The 16,989-nt window shown below is 33.9% G+C and overlaps 1 protein-coding gene across 1 annotated transcript; it reads right to left on the minus strand.

Moving 5' to 3' along the window:
* Window positions 1-4,139: 4,139 nt before the first annotated feature.
* LOC107783733 (potassium channel SKOR) lies at window positions 4,140-12,141 on the minus strand. The gene is made up of 13 exons (XM_016604753.2): window positions 11,545-12,141; window positions 8,264-8,488; window positions 8,113-8,176; window positions 7,237-7,576; window positions 6,841-7,136; window positions 6,660-6,740; window positions 6,380-6,478; window positions 6,039-6,260; window positions 5,497-5,685; window positions 5,247-5,322; window positions 4,860-5,154; window positions 4,599-4,720; window positions 4,140-4,483 (listed from the first exon to the last, which is right to left on the minus strand). Exons 1-13 carry the CDS (start codon window positions 11,754-11,756, stop codon window positions 4,239-4,241), a joined length of 2,466 nt encoding a protein of 821 aa, XP_016460239.1. The 5' UTR covers window positions 11,757-12,141; the 3' UTR covers window positions 4,140-4,238.
* Between the last annotated feature and the right edge of the window lie 4,848 nt (window positions 12,142-16,989).

A 16,989-nucleotide genomic window follows, 5' to 3' on the forward strand; every position in this document is an offset into this window, starting at 1 on the left:
TTGTCGTTTGAGCATAAGCATGTAATGATCCAAAGGTCCATTTTTAGTTCTAGAGATCGAAATTTTATTTCGAGATTTTCAGAATTTAAATAATGAATTATAGGAGTGATCTGGAAAGTTTGGTCTAATTTCATCAAGTCGCGATTGGGCTTTTGACACGAAATATGAGTTAATTGTTTAACGAGAAAAATGGGTATTGAACTGAGCACAAGAGCTCCGAATTGAGTTCCGATTGAAGGTCTATGTTCGTACTATTATTTTTGACTCATAGGAACAAGAATTATCGAATTACGAGTTTGTATGATGGAGTTAGAGCCATTTTAGTGAAAAGAAAAGTGCTGCAATTTCTCTGGCTGCTGCTGTATTTTTTTAGCAGCGTGAACAGTAACCCCCGCGCATGAACGGTAACCGTGCGGGTGAACAGTGACCCCGCGCGTGAACAGTAACCGCACGCATGAACAGTACATCCGAAAAATTCTGGGCAGTAAGTTTATAAAACACTTCATCCGCGATTTTGGGACATTTTTCCTCCATGGTTGATCATTTTGAGAGCTTTTTGGTGGAGATTAAAGAGGGATTCAAGGGGGAACGACTTGAGGTAAGTTTCTTGGATTTAGAACTCGTTTTTTTTGTGAATTCCACATAGAGATTTATGAAATATAAGCCTATAAATCAAGAACTAGGGCTTGAATTTTGAAACCAAACAATTAGGATTTGATGGGTCATTTAAACTCGGATTTGGGAGTTCTTGGTATGTATAGACTCGTGGCGAGACAAGGAATCCGGTGATGGTAATTTTCTGAGTTTTCGAGACGTGGCACCGAAGCTCGGGTTTTGTCAAATTCGTGAATTTTGATATTTTTCGATTGCTTTCGATTGAGTATTGTCTCTTTAGCATAATGCGACATATTCGTTGTGATTTTGGGCAGATTCGTCGCACGAGGAGGGTAATTTGAGAGGCAAGGGCATAGCGAGCTAGACTTTGACCGTCTTGAGGTGAGTAATTGATGTAAATGATGTCCTGAGAAATCCGGAATTTCACATCGTAACGCTATATTGAGGTGACTTGCACGTCGGATAACGGGTGTGGGGTAGAGCACCATTGGGGATTGTGACTTGGTCCGTCCCGAGAGATATTTGTACTGTATTTTCTACTTGAACTAAATTGAGAATCATCCTTACTTAGATTTAATTGTTACATTTGGGCTTCTTGCCAATTATTTGAATCCTTTAGGGATTGATATCACTGCTTTCACATATTTTGCATATCATTTGACTTCAGTCCAAGGTTTTAAATACTGTTTTGCAAACTCAGCCATCTTTCTAAGATTTAAAAACTTAAATGATATTTCTAAATGATATTTCGGGCTAAGAACTACTATTTTACAAATGCCCAAGGGGCTTATGATGGTTTCTGGACTGAGCATGGATCGGGCTGCGCGCCGCAGCAGTATTACATTGATATTGAGGCCAAGAGCTTGGTTGAGTACATTGATATTGAGGCCGATAGCCTGGTTGATTATACTGAGATTCATATGAGGCCGAGGGCCTAGATTTGATGCCACAAGATGGCTTGATATTGCGCTTGGGCTGTAGGAGCCCCTCCGGAGTCTGTACACACCCCTAGTGAGCGCCGTCGACGATAAATAAATGGATGGCTCGGGCTGCACGCCGCAGTGGGTACTAGAGTGTACCATCATATGCATTGCATTGCACTCATGCATTTGTTTTTATCGGTTATACCTATCTCAGTATTTGGTACTCTGATTTAATTGACTTATTGCTTCACTATTTGTTGTTCTAAACTGCCAGTTATAGTTTACTTTGTATTTTTTCATGACTTCTTATTCTTAGCATTTATTTATGTTTATTACTCACTGGGTCGGAGTACTCACATTACTCCTTGCACCTTGCGTGCAGATCTAGGTACACCACAGGCTGAGTGAGGATTTGTTTAGCTGAACAGCAGTATCCGGGAGCATTGAGGTAGTTGTATGGCATTCGCAGCCTTGATCTCTCCCCTCTATCTCTATCTTTTATTTTGCATTTTTCCTAGACAGACTTGTAATAGGTGGATATTCTGTATTAGAGGCTCATATTTGTGACACCGGATTCTATTAGGCTATGGTGTGGTATTTTAATTGAACTTCCGCAGATTTTATTATTAATTATACACTTGAATGTAATGACTTAGTAAATTCTCTGTGATATTTATCTATAATCTGAATAAGAATTTGGGTTAATGTTGTTGAATGGTCGAGCTTGCCTAGCAGTGTGTTGGGCGCCATCATAACCGGGGTTGGGGTCGTGACAATAATATATTATTTTTTTCAGAGATTTCAATGACCTAGCACCTGGTATTTAAGTAACTTTATTTAACACTAAAATATGTCTGGAAAAAAGGACTCTTAAATCTAAAAGAAATTGATTTGGGCGAAGTTTTAAATGTGATTTTGATGTATTATTATCATTATTCTTTTCATAAACTGGTTATACTGCATAGTTTAAATAAGAAAGGATTTTTAAACAAAATCTAGTTGATTTTGAATTCCTAAATATTAGCAAATAATTAAATCTCTATTCCTAAATATTAGAAAAATAACTAAATGGCTATTTTATCTAATGTAAAATTAATTTTCAAAGGGTAAAAAATGCGAACAATATTTTGCTAAGAAGTTTCATGCTTTTAATATAGTATATAGAGTATAAATATAGATAGATATTAAAATTTATTTTTTTGATTAATAACTATATTAATTTAAATTAATGGAATCTGGAGCAGGGTATCAAGTTCAGACGACCTCAAACTGGATAGAGCAGAATTGATGGAACCTGTGGTCGTTTCAAAATAGAAAGAGGTGTAGACGTCCCAACATGAGGTGTTCCAAAAGAAACTTAAGAGAAAAGGGAGGAGCGGAGAAAAGGTCCACTCGTATAGAAGAATTACATAGACATATTATATAATAATATATTAGTGCTTCATATATTTGGGGCAACATCTGGGATCTAAGGCAACGATTTCACTTGCCTTATTTTACAGCTGCCCTAGCAGCCACAGCCACAACAACCACCACAACAGCAACCACAATAACAACACTAGACAAAATTTAGGCACAATAATTATGTTTTAACAGAATAAACCGACAATGGCAAAGCAAACCTTATCATGTTGCATAGCAAGGTGCAAGTACAACTGTCAATATGGGTGGGGCCGGGCTAGCCCAACCCAGCTTACGTGGATTTTAGTAATTGACGGGCTGGGCTGGGCTAGCCACCATTTTGATGGGCCTTATAATGATTCGTCCACTCCAGCCCTATGTGGGCTATGGGCTGACCTATCATTTTTTAAAATATAATTTTATATTTTTTCTTTAATTTCTAAACTAAAAAAAGATAAATATTTAAAATATTGAAAAAATTTCACAAAACTTAATAACTTTTTATACGGTTCTAATATATCACAATAAACACTAAAAAGTAAAAGACAAGACTATATTTCTTCACTAAAAGTCAAAACTCAGAACAAACTATTCAAGAGACGCTTATGGGATATCTAACACATCACCTTCATCAAACACATTTTAATCCGCTTATGAGAAGGTTGTCTCAACATCTTCACTTTCTTCTACATGTACAATTCGTATGCAATATTAATTAGTTAAATATTAAGAATAATTTAATTTTTAAAACTAATTAATGTTTTAAGACTTTGATCTTTTAATAAAACTTTAAGCTTGGGATACTCTTCTTGTTATTTTTTGTGTCATATACTTTTATATTTTATATATTTTAAATATGTATTTTTATTAGGCCCCCGTGGCCAGCCCAACTCAGCCTCAGTCAAGTCTCACGGGCCACGGGCTTACTCGGGCTGGGCTTAAAAGCCTCATTTTTAAACGGACTCCAAAAATTCTAGCCTAATCCTGCTAAATCACGGGATGGGTTGGGCTGGCGCAATGAGCCCATATTGACGGCTATAGGTACAAGTAATAAAATAATCATACAACAAAGATGAAGTATAAATTGCTGTGAAAGAGAGATTTCTGCATTTCTGTTGTTACAACATGATCACCCTAATTAACAAGAAGATACTCACTTCTAAAAAAAACCTTTTTGTAGGCAATGTGAGGACTAGAGTAAGAGCTTGAAGAGAGTTTTATTCATCTTTTTTTTAGTGGAATAATATACAAACCACAAAGCTACAAGATACAACAACATTTACACGACGAAAGGAAATCTCAAGTTGATTGATCATTGATCAAGTACAATTTTTGACCATCAGCAATCATATCTATATCAAGAATTTTACCAGCATCTTCTGATAATATACAAGAATCAGATGGAAAATTGAGTTTCTCAGATGCTGTGGTAACGAGCTCCTCGATAGTCTGAGGTATCCACATTACAACACCATGTTTTCTCACATCTTTGGACTCCCATGGGTGGAAAGGAAACACAGTACATTTCCTCGGACGCAATTTTTCTGTTATTATGCAGAGAGATTTACAGTTAGGGGGATTAAAACAGCTTCACTTACACCAAAATATGCAATGCTACTAGTTTTTGGCAATCAGATGACAAGGTTGTTCTAGCAATACCTGAGATCTCATGTGGAACATCAGGGAATTCAGATAACTGAGCAGATTTTGCTTCTTCCAGAAGACCGATCATTTGCTTGTTTCCACTTACTCTAGCTTCATCAACTGGAGTATTTCCCCATCTGAAACATGAGAAAGATTTAGCTGCACGCGAAACTTGCAATCTGAGAGTAGACGTACGTGCTCAATACACTGCTTGTACAATGTCATATTTCAAAACAAGAGCTACCAAGATTTCTGAGAAGTTACTTCAAACTGTACCTATCCTTTGTGAAAACAGAAGCGCCAGCTCCCAAAAGCAATTTCGCCATTGAGTATAATCCTTGAGAAGCAGCAACATGAAGTGGTGTTCGTTGATCATAGTCTTTAGAGTTGGGATCAACACCGTTGGACAATAGCCTTCGCAATAGATCTGAATCGCCCTTTGCTATCACCATACACAGGAAGCTACCAGCATTTTCAATTTTCAAGAAGGCACCTTCTTTAACAAGTAATGAAGCGACACGATCATGTCCACTCTTGATTGCTTCAAGCAGCGGCGTGTTGCCAAATTTATCTATTTGGTAAATAGCAACATAAGTTACAAATCAAATATTTGCACGAACGAGGACTTGTTGAAGATGAAGTGCAGTCGCTTAAGAAATTTACCTGGAGCGTTTATATCAACGCCTTCTTGGATAAGGAAAAGAGTTATGTCTTCATAGCCTCTCGATGCTGCAAGATGCTGTTCAAAAGCAAACATTGATTAGTAGAAATTCACTATCGTCGAACTTTAGTAATCTACATTCCTAATTAGATAGCTTACATATTTTCAAAGACTGCCCTCTTAAGGGCTTGTAAACACCCACATAGTTTTATAAACCCGAAAAATATATGTTTCATTGGAATAAACTCATACCAGAGGTGATCTTCCATCATAATCTTTCTTGTTGGGATCTGCTCCAGCGCGAATTAAACTCTTCAGCTGATGCAAATCACCATGATAAGCTGCACTATTCACTTTCAAAGCAAGTTCTGCTTCGTGCTTCCCAATATGGAATGCGATATCTGACTCCAGTTGCTTCACGCGGAGATTAGATTCTTTTCCCTGTCATTTAATATTACTTTAGACTTTTTGAGTCCACAAACCATTTCTAATGCAAATTCAGTTCATTTCTCAGAAGGAGAGGGGAAAAAAAAGTCATCGTTGTGAATATCTCAGGATGCTAATTCAGAAATTTGTTCCTTGCCATTTTATGGATACCAAGATAGAAAAAAGGGTGGATTGTATGGGACGGGTCGAACTCATAATTCATGAGATACTTTTTATGAATATTAACTAAGTATCATATTGTTGTAAGTAAATTGATCTCGTTGTTGATGAACTAAACCAGATAGTTATATTAGTGAAAAAACGACTTCTAAATTTGCAGTAATAAGGTTGAGTCTCATTTCCCTTACCTGTAGTAAATTACTCAAGATTCTTCTTCCATCATGAAAATAAATCTCCAGAATATTGGAAAATGACTGCTTATCAATACGTATGAGCCTACACAGTTCGCAAACACGAACTGTATATGGTTGAGGAATGTTGCAAACAATGGAAATATCTCCGAATGAGCTGTTAGGTTCAAGAAGTGCCACTGTCTCTTCTGATCCATCCTTCGCTATACCAACCTCCTCCTGAATTAAACAAAAACACAATGAGTAACTGTGGAAACCAATGTAAACAAATGGTAGGACATAAAATGTGTTGCAACATAAAGAGCTGAGCAGGTGTAATTGATTGTAGAACGTCGTACCAGAACGCCATGACAGACAAAATAAAGCTGGTCTACTACATTCCCTTGTTCCATTATCACTTCTCCGGGGAGGAAAAATTCTTCGTGGACTCGAGTTACCTGCCAAAATTCAACAGTACCCCAAATCAGTAAATATGCAGTCAGCTAGTTTTCTTCAATTGCAATTGTATCGCTATCAAAAGCAAACAGAAAGGTGTGAAGAAGCATTGCATTTCCAAGGCCATACACTATGAACTTTCTGTGAAGGATTGAATGAATGATACCAAATGAAATTACTTACAACTTGACTTATGAATTCCGAGGAACATCCCTTAAAAAGAGGAACATTTTCTATGTAAGACTGATATAAACTCTGCGAAATCTGCAAAAAAAGTTGGAATTGTTTGTCATTAACATTTTAATGCAATATAATATGCATTAGCAATGAAAGTGGAAGCAAATTTTTTCTTTCATATATTTACCTTGGCGCGGATTGAGATTGGAATGTCCTGGAGAACAGCTGCATCAGTGTAAGCACTTTCATATTGTAATCGCAAGTGACCTTTTATTTGATTACGTATGTCTCTTCCGAGTCTATTTCTGTTCATATATTTCAATAGATCTGTCATTTTATCTCTGTATCGTTCAGTTTTTGATCCTTTCACAATTAGAGCTGTCATGTTACCGATCAAATAAGCACTAAGAATCATATCAAAGGAGACATAAATCATGACAAATATCATTTCCCTCAAATTGACTGCATGTATATCTCCATAACCTGTAAGATAAAAAGACATCTCAAATATCAGTACGACGAAACTGCTATAGAAAGTCTTTAGAAAATTGATAAACTTGAAATAAAAGCTGAATAAACTTACCAACAGTTGCCATAGTAACAATAGCAAAATACATTGAAGTAGTGTATCGCGTCCAAAGATCAATATCTCTGAAGTTTGAATAACTGTAATCTCCCAATTTCAAACTACCAATCCATGTGTAACCTTCTTGCTGTTCAGACAGCGTAGTCGCCAAATAGTAAAAGATACAGGCAGCTGTATGTGTGCAGTAGAGTTCAACAGTGATAAGTTTTACAATTCTGGTGAAGAGGTAATTGATCCGAATATCTTTTTCCATTTTCTGAAAAAAGTAAGTAATTCTGCGCGCCCTGCTTAACCTAATCCATAAAAGGTATCTCACTTCCTCTTTGCTGCCAACAGCCTGATAAAATTCAAATTGCTCAACATGTGTTAAAAGAGCTGGAAATATGCAACCAACACCAAATCTATTGTTATCTATTGCAGTATTATTTTTTCATTGTTATCATTTTTTTAGTATTGTCAAATAAGGGTGGCCCTGTTCCATGACAATTGGCAAATCTCCACATTAAGTGTAAGATTGAATATTCTCTATATCAGTCAAGAAATCAGAAGCACATTAGTCATACTACAAATTAAAGCATGTTTGTAAAGAGGGAGCTATTATAAGAAACTCTTTAACTCCCTTCGTTTCAATTTATATGACATTCTTTCTATTTTGGTACATTCTGAAATGTTTGACGTCATTCCATTAACAATATTATTCTATACATTTTAAACATTCATGAATAGAAATTCGTTTTATTTTTCAAATTTACTACCTTTTGAACCATTATATTTATATTTTCTTGTATTACCACTAATATAATGCGCCAAAAAGGTTAACTTCTTAAACAGTATATCAAGTCAAACATTGTCATATGAAATGTAAAGGATTACCTTGTAAATTATATCCCAAGGCATGCAACTAAGAAAATCAAGAATAAAATGAGATTTCAAGTACCTGCAAACCAAATAAAGGTCAGCTAAACTACTAAAGCAATAATCTTTTATTACAAAATGAAAAGTAGGAGGGAATTAGGTGGCTGACCGAAGAGCAATAGGGGTTCGTTTGTATACCATCTTGTAAGTCTGACTATCTCTATAGGCAACAAAGAATTGGAGGACTATATCCACAAGAAAAACTATTTGACCACAAATGTCTAGGAGAAAGAGTTTCCTTGGTAATCCATTGAAGAAGGCAAACTCCATAGGTGTGAAAAATGATGAATAAATTGACCATATAAGGATAAAATTTTCCCACATCCGGTACCACCTGCATGGAAATTTGTTTGGTCATGTTCACACACAATCTTGAAAGTACAAAGAGTTTAAAACAAAAGAAGCATGTTTTGGAAGAAGGGAGCTTCGACGCAACAGTAAAAGACCTATAGATCACAGATTCGAGTTGTAGAAGCAGCCACTAATATTGTATACATCACACCTCTTAGTGTGCGATACTTCTCCGGACGGTAGGTTAATACATGATACTTTGTGCATCGCATAAGCTTAAATATTTTGGAAAGGCGTGAGACAATAGAATGAATAGTAATAAAGTGGCACTATGTGGAAGTTGATTAGTACTAATCCTCATTTCATGTGGCATCATATCGTTTTTCGCCCTATTTTGCTTTCCAAATTGGGAAACTATTTAATTTAAACTTTCTTTTTTTTACTCAAACACAAGTTTTTATAATCATATAAATGTTATAAAATATTTAAGATCACAAATTTTGAAAGTTTTAGAATTACACAAATATGTATTTTTACTATAAAGTAGCAGAAGTGCAAAAAACCAAATTGGCCCAACGTTTTAGGCTCCGAGCTTACAACAAGAACTCTATACAGCAACTTTTACCCTCTCTAGTCTCTTAAAATAAAACCAAAACAAAACCAAAATAAAAATTGGGAATTCGGACTAGAAAGTAAATTCATCTAATTTTCATACTTTTAATAAAATACACGTGTTTAATTGTTACATAAAATACATCATATTTTAATTTAAAACAAAATATTTATCCAAATATTTTCTTTATCCAACTTTTTTCTCCTCATTTAATTCCATAAAACATGCAAGTCCACAAAATCCCATACAATTTACGATGGTTGCTTTCAGTTATACAGTTAGAACATGATAGGTCTGCTGATGATTATACATACATATATATATATATATATGTATGTATATTTTACTGTTCCAATCCTCTATTACATATTATTATTAATTTGGACTTTTCTTTACCTCTTTTTGGACTTTATTTTAATCTGCAACTTCTCCACTTAACAAACTAATAATTAGTATATTCATAGACAGTTGAGACAACATCTCTCTTATCGTATTAATAACCAACTCATGGATGCCGTTTTCCGAGGGACATACCGCGTGAGAGTTACCAAGGACATGACTAAATTATAAAATAATTAATTTAATATCTATGCGCTATTTATACAATCAACTGGTTGCTTAATAGATGACTATAGACAAATCTCTCAGCAAAAATTTATTGATAAATTAAATTAATTGTTAATCTGCTATCATATGTTAAAATTGACCGATATTTAAACAATCTTTACAATGCCAGTACATTAAATGTTAGTGCAGTTGGTTCTTTCTCAAATTAGACAAAATTTATAAGTTTGTCAAATTAAAATTCAATGTACATCAGATAATTAAGATAGAGACAGAGAGTACTTTTCTTATCATTATCTCAAGAAATTTTACCCATATATAGTCATGACAAATAATCATGTAGTAATAAGTTATTCAACTAATAATAGCAGCAATAAATTGGTAACTATTGCTCTATATATTTTTTCCGGCCAAATGTTCAAAATACAGTCAAACCTCTCTATAACAATTTTGTTGGTTCCGAATATTTTTGGATGTTATAGCGAAGTGTTGTTATAGAGAACATATATTATGACATAACACAAAAATTGATTCCAAAAAAGTTTGGCTTTTATAATGAAGTGTAGTTATATATGGATGCAATTACAGGGGTCTGTATAGCCCTGCTAAATTGTTCAAAGGGAGCAGCTTGATATGTAAAGTCAAAGTAGTCAACGTTTTTCATAAATTCCCATTTGTAGTTTTCCCCAAACCTAATTCGACGCCACGTATTCGAAAATGATGTTTATCTCCCTAAAATTTAAGGATTTAAATACACTAACATTACTTATAAAAAACTTATACTATTACCATAGTTTCATAACTTACTAGATTATTATTTTATTTTTCAAATTATCATGCTTTCTGTATGGGTCCAAATTTGAATAACCACGATCATCGACAAGTACGATGAAATGGCGAGTTCCCCATAACTTAACACCTTGGAGAGGATGACCTTGAGACAAACAAGAGATTGTACGACCCTTGTAATAATATAGGCCCGTTAGGAGATACCAAGAATATTCCTTATAATCTGTCTTTTACAGCTTAGAGGGGACTCACTCCCTATATATATAGCAAACCATAACCTTGTAAAGGGGGGATTCAGGATATTGGTTATAATTCTACTTATGAATGAGAAGTTCTCTTGAAAGGATTTTACTGATTCAGATCGATAAAGAAATCTTATTACCCATCTTCCTCTTATCTATCTTCCAATCTAGAGATTATTATGCTTAGCTAAGATTTACCCCTTTAATTTTGATTGATTTGTTCAAAAAGGTTTCGATATCTTTTGAGTCAAACACTTCCTACAAATTTTATCTGCTATTGTAAGTCAATTTAAAATTTAACCTAATAATGTAACAATAATAACAATAATAATATACCCAGTGTATTTCAATAAATAGGGTATAAAGAGGATATAATGTATGCAAATTTTACTCTTATCTCGTATAAGGTAGAGAGTTATTTCCGATAAACGCTCAGTTCAAGACAAAATTATATGTACATTACGTTGCTGGTGTGACCGTAGACAGAGCTTAAACTCAACAAATAACAAGTCATCTAGACTTTGAATTTAGGAGGAAAAAAATCATATGCATCGGTAATGTGATAAAATTTAATACTTACTAATTATAGATAATTATATGTATAGTAAGTACGAATATTCGAATAAGATCTCAAAAAGTGGTTAAATAACGGTTAACAGCTAGATATATATATCAAGTAAAAACTACGTTCTAATTAATTTCCTGACACCTAAGTTTCTCTTCTGATTCAAGCTTCATCTTTCACAAGAATATAGAGAGAGAGAGCAAGAGAGAGAGGAGTAAAATATTTACATTTCCACCATTGAAGCATAGATGTAGAGAGAGAAAAAATTTAATTAAGTTGGAGAAATCAAATTCATATTAATTAAGTTGAATTGAATGCTTAATTACCTGTTTTCAGGATGAATAATGAAAACTTGAGAGAGATTAATCTTAAGGCGGCTAATTCTCCGGCGAAACAAGTTTAAACCCAGATCGTCTTCTATAAGTTGAAATCGACTTCCTCTAGAAGATTCTATTTTATCTCTAACATCTTCTACTTCATACTCCACTCCTCCATTCATATTCATCGTCTCCAGTACTTCCTCTGCTACTCTCGTCATTATCACCAACTATATCAATCAATTACCCAAATTCTCGATGTATAAATAGATCGAGAAATTTGGAATATTTTCAAATGAAAGTTGATTGAATACTGAATTAATGAAACTTTTCTGGAGAGTTCGTGTGATGGATAATTGAACTCGTGGTAGCTAGATTTTACGAATAAAACTGGAAAAGGAATTGGCCCAGAGAAATTGGATATTAGAAAAGATGAATTTTCACGAGAAAGTTATGGTGAAAATGGCCTGAGGAAGAATTTAGCCTGAGATTTAGATGTAATGTGTATATGGAGAGAGAGAGATTTGATGAACTGTTGAACAAAGAGGATGGACTATTTATATGCAACTCAAAAACTCTACCACAATTTTTTAAAAACTTTAATGTGTTTATTTATGTTTATATATAATTTATATAAATATGGAAATTTGTGACATCACGTGTGAGTTTATGCGCCCACAAACACTTGAGAAGTGCATGTTATTTTAATATATTTATTAATTATAAAAGTATAATAATATATATGTGGCCTAAGAAACTAGGATAGTATAAAAATATTTTAGATTATCCTGTTCAATTTAACCGGTTAGTAATATCATCTTATTTTTAAATTGCTATATCATACTTATTATAATAAATGTGTTATTGTACGTCAACTTAACCAGTTAATTTAATCTATAGAGTTTAAACTCAAAAAATAATGATACCAACCTGATGTTTGATTATTATTTTTTGATTTCTCATTCGGTGTCTGATACTCTCATTGGAACCCGACTATATTCGGATTCGTGCCGCGTATGGCCCCATTCGGGGGAACCCGCTCCCTATCATAGCCCACTGGAAAATTTGAACAACCTTGTTGAATTTCCTGGTTTCGCTACTGCTCGGTATCTTCCGACTATATCCGGATTCGGGCCGTATAGGGTCTCATTCGGGAGGAAGTGCTCCCTACTAAGAATTTTTTAATACCAAAGGGTTGAACCGAAACCTCTGATTAAGGGAAGAGCAATCACATCCGTTGCACGACATCCTTGGGCGGTGATGTTTGAAATTAATTACCAAAAAAAAAAATAACAAATGATATAAGAGAGATGCGAAGCACGAGAGAGCCGTACGTAGAGATTAATTCTAACATGCATGAGGACAATTAATAAACTCAAATGGTCAAGTTGGCATAGCTTGATGAGGAAAATCAAAGGTAAACAACGTGCGTTAGCAGCTTGATAAGAAAAATTAAAAAAAAAAATTAAAAAAAAAATAAAACGTTAGCAGTTTAGGTGGCTTTGCTATCTGTTTAAGTGTATCTGATCAAATACTAGGTAAAAACATAATAAATGACTATATAATATAGTTTGACAGCAATTTTCTTCTCTATGTTTGACATGTTCAATTTCAAATCATTATGAGCTTTTTAGTGCATGAACTATTTATTATCTATCACTTTTGCTTTGTATTTTTCTTCTGCATTTCATGTTATTCCTATTTTTTTTTATGATTTTTATGGTAATACTAATATTGTCTTTTTTTATCTTTTTATTTTCTTGAACTGAGGGTCTTTTCGAAAACAGCCTCTCTACTTCGCGGTAGGAGTAAGGTCTACTTACACACTACCCTATCCAGACCTACTAGTGGGATTCTAGTGGGTTGTTGTTGTTGTATATATGAGCACATATTTTACTTTTTTTCCTGCTTAGAAAATGATAATAATGTCCAAATATATAAGGGCAAAGGGTCAAAATTATCCCTCTACTATTGTTTATTGGTTACACTTTTCGGCCATTTTTGTCCCTGCCATTAATGAAATTTGAAAAAATACCCCTAACCCTAATTCAGTTGAGCACAAGAGCCTTCACCACCGACATCATTGCCGTCTCTCCGACCACCGTTACAACCAAACAATCCCAAATCGGATTCAAGTAACGTTCATATTCCCAGAAAACATCGACAATTATTGTTCTCATTTTTTTTTCACAAGGACTTTTCCAGATTTTGAAGAACTTGAAATAAGTGTTAAACTCCGAATCTAACACAAATAAATGATTTTTAGAAGATTTAAACAATAAATCGCTGAACATCTATTAAATATTCAGATCTGTGAACATGAAAACCCGAAATGGGTTTTTGATTTTATTTCAAAATTAATCCAAACCAAGACGGCAGCAAATCCGATTTGGCACATACTGACATAAGCTAGGTAATTGCTGCAATTCACTTTCAGTATTGTTTTGGCACGTTTGTTTACTAAGGACCGTTTTGACCAAAGTTCAAAACTAAACGGGATTACTGTTAGTGTCGACGAGTAACAGCTTGTTTGGATGGTTGTTACTCATTGTATCGTATCGTATTATTACTTTAAATAAATGTTTGTTTTGATTGTTACTTAAATTTTATTGTATCGTATTGTTAAATCCGTCGTTACATAACGACGAAATGTGCCACTTTATGTAACGACCGATTTGGTGTGGTCGTTACCTTGTCTTTTTCTTTTAATTTCGCCCTTTATTATTATTAAATTATTTTATTTTATCATTTACCCTATCTTTTTATATAGTAATTTTACCTTGTATCATAATTTTTCTTTATAATATTGCAAGTTTCTTCTTCGTATTGTTGGTGCGTAATATCATGAAACGACGACAAACGACACAATCTATTCAAATATTGTATTTATCAAACGATACAGTACAATACAATATAGTACGATACGATGCGTAACAACCATCCAACCAAACAAGCTGTAAAATCCCATACTTGATTCTTGAGCTGAATCATCGTACAACAGCTACAGAGAGGGCCACAATTATCATGAACAAAAAGAAATTTCCGGCCACTTCATTTAGTTCATACTAGCTATTCCACCATGCCAATCGTCGTCCCCAAACCTCTGCAACTCTCCGATGAGCACCAGGTGGCCGGAAATGAAGTTCCGGCCGTCCAAATCGACCAAAACCAATGCGAAATGATTTCTGTTGATGAGGAGATTGCTCCCAACACCTCAAACGACAACAACAACGGGCCAATCTTCTCGATTCTGAAGAAAACAAATTCTGCAGAGACGACCATGCCAGGTGCTCGACAAAATGCCAAAGTCAGGGGAAATCACGCACACATACATAGATCTGTACAAAAATAAGAAAAAGGGGTATTGGAAGATATCCTTTTAAGCCATCCATTTGTACAGTGAGCAAAAATTCGCGAATTAAACATACGCCAAGTGAGTAACTTGTTTGATTTTAATTACATGCCCATAAAGAAAAAATCCGGTGAAATTTAATGATATACAATTGATTAAACCAAATTATATATCTAAATAATTAGTAAAAAAAATAATGATTCCACTTTTGTCCGAAATGAAAGAAAAAAGAAACACAAGAAACCAATTACTGAAGAAAATCAAAATGATTAAAATAGGATTAAGCTTGACATGCGTCCCTTGGTTTTAACCTCTCCTCCTTTGGCGTCCCTTCTAAATTCTGATTTCTTAGCTCAAAACAGAGCTTGTAGGAAGGATCTTTGGTGTGATTAATTAATGACTTGGCAGCTGACATGGCAGCTGACATGGATAAAGTTGATGTGGTCAGCTGCCACAGTGTCAAAACGTTAGGGTTAGGGGTATTTTTTTCAAACTTTATTAACGGCAGAAACAAGAATGACCGAAAAGTGCAACGGGTGGCACAAGTAACCAATAAACAATAATAGAGGGGCAAGTTAGTTTTTGAAAATTAAAATTATGTCAGAGAAGATATAGAGACGTCTGAAATACTTGCGAACCAAGTGAAATGAATTTTGCGATACACAAAATCGAAATATAATTTTACTGGTGACCATAACTATATATTTGGTCACTATTGTGCTGATCATGAGTTATCAAATTTGGCCTGTCTTATGTGGGGGTAGTTTCGTTTATTTCTTCGAGTCAATCCTTAATTTGCTTCTAATAAGAAATAGACAACTTAAAACCATGGGAAATTAATGTTTTGTCCCTTTTTAAGATAGAGATAACACATAAATAGAATAAATATTTAATAAAAAGAGATTATATTTTAAGACATAAATAAGGGTAGAATAGTCAAATCTCTTTTTTAATTAATATTTTTTAACGGACGTGTAAAAGAAAAACACGACACATAATATGAGACGGGGAGAGTAATAGACTTTCTTCAAGCTGTGGTTTCCATGGTTACATTTTATGTAACTAGATCTTATCCCAAAACTAAACATTAACTATCAAAAAGTTTGGTCGTACCATTTATTAATAGCATAAATTTTTAGCCAATTTACCAAAAAGGAAAGCTAAATGAGTTGGCTAAACACCTAACTTTTGAGGATATACAGTTAGGAGACTTAATAAATAGGTTATATTAATTTCCCTTTAAATGGAGACAATGCATTAAGCCTTCATCTTATTGCTATTCTTGATATAATTAAACTTCACATTAAGCCTTAATGGAGAGTGATGTTTGATTACTTTGCTCTAACAACTTTGGCTCTTCTAATCTAAATGTTATTTTAACGCCATTGTTAATAAGGTATTATTTAATTTGAAAAAAATGACATTGTATAACCGCTGTAAAAAGAATAGTCGAAAAAATGTATAAAATGTGTATATTTTTTTGTGTATATATAAATTCTGTACGTTAAATACAAAAATTATATCAATTTTATACATTTTTTCGACTACCAAATATAAATAGTTTCTGGCGCGAACTAAAAATGATAATAACCCTATAATTTTGTTGTAGCCTATTACTTCTAAATATAAGAAAGGAAAAGGTCGCATTTAAGAGAAACCTCAAAACTAATTATCGCACTAACATGTCGCATTTAAGAGAAAATAGACGATAGAAACAAAGAAAGTCTAAAACTATTTAAAACGAATTGAAGAAATAACAAAAGAAGCAACTTGAAATAGTGAACCAAATAGGACCTTGCTAATGGGAATATATGAAGGCATAAACCACTAATTGTTATACTTTAATAACAATAAACCTCAAAACTAATTGCTCTAACATGTCGCATTAAGAAAATACTACAATTGCTCTTTCATCCCAAATAAGTTGGGGTCGGCTCGTTTGATGAGGATTGATCATGAGTTTGACAAGTTTTACGCTCGCTGTCAGCCTACAGCTGTAACCCTCCTTCTTTATCCGGATTCAAACAGACTATATGAGCAAGTTACACAAGCGGAATTGTGTTGTTTCTTAAAAAATAATAGAATAAAATTAAAAAAGAAAG

The sequence above is a fragment of the Nicotiana tabacum genome, chromosome 13, assembly GCF_000715075.1.
Source record: "Nicotiana tabacum cultivar K326 chromosome 13, ASM71507v2, whole genome shotgun sequence".
Classification (NCBI taxonomy): Eukaryota; Viridiplantae; Streptophyta; class Magnoliopsida; order Solanales; family Solanaceae; genus Nicotiana; species Nicotiana tabacum.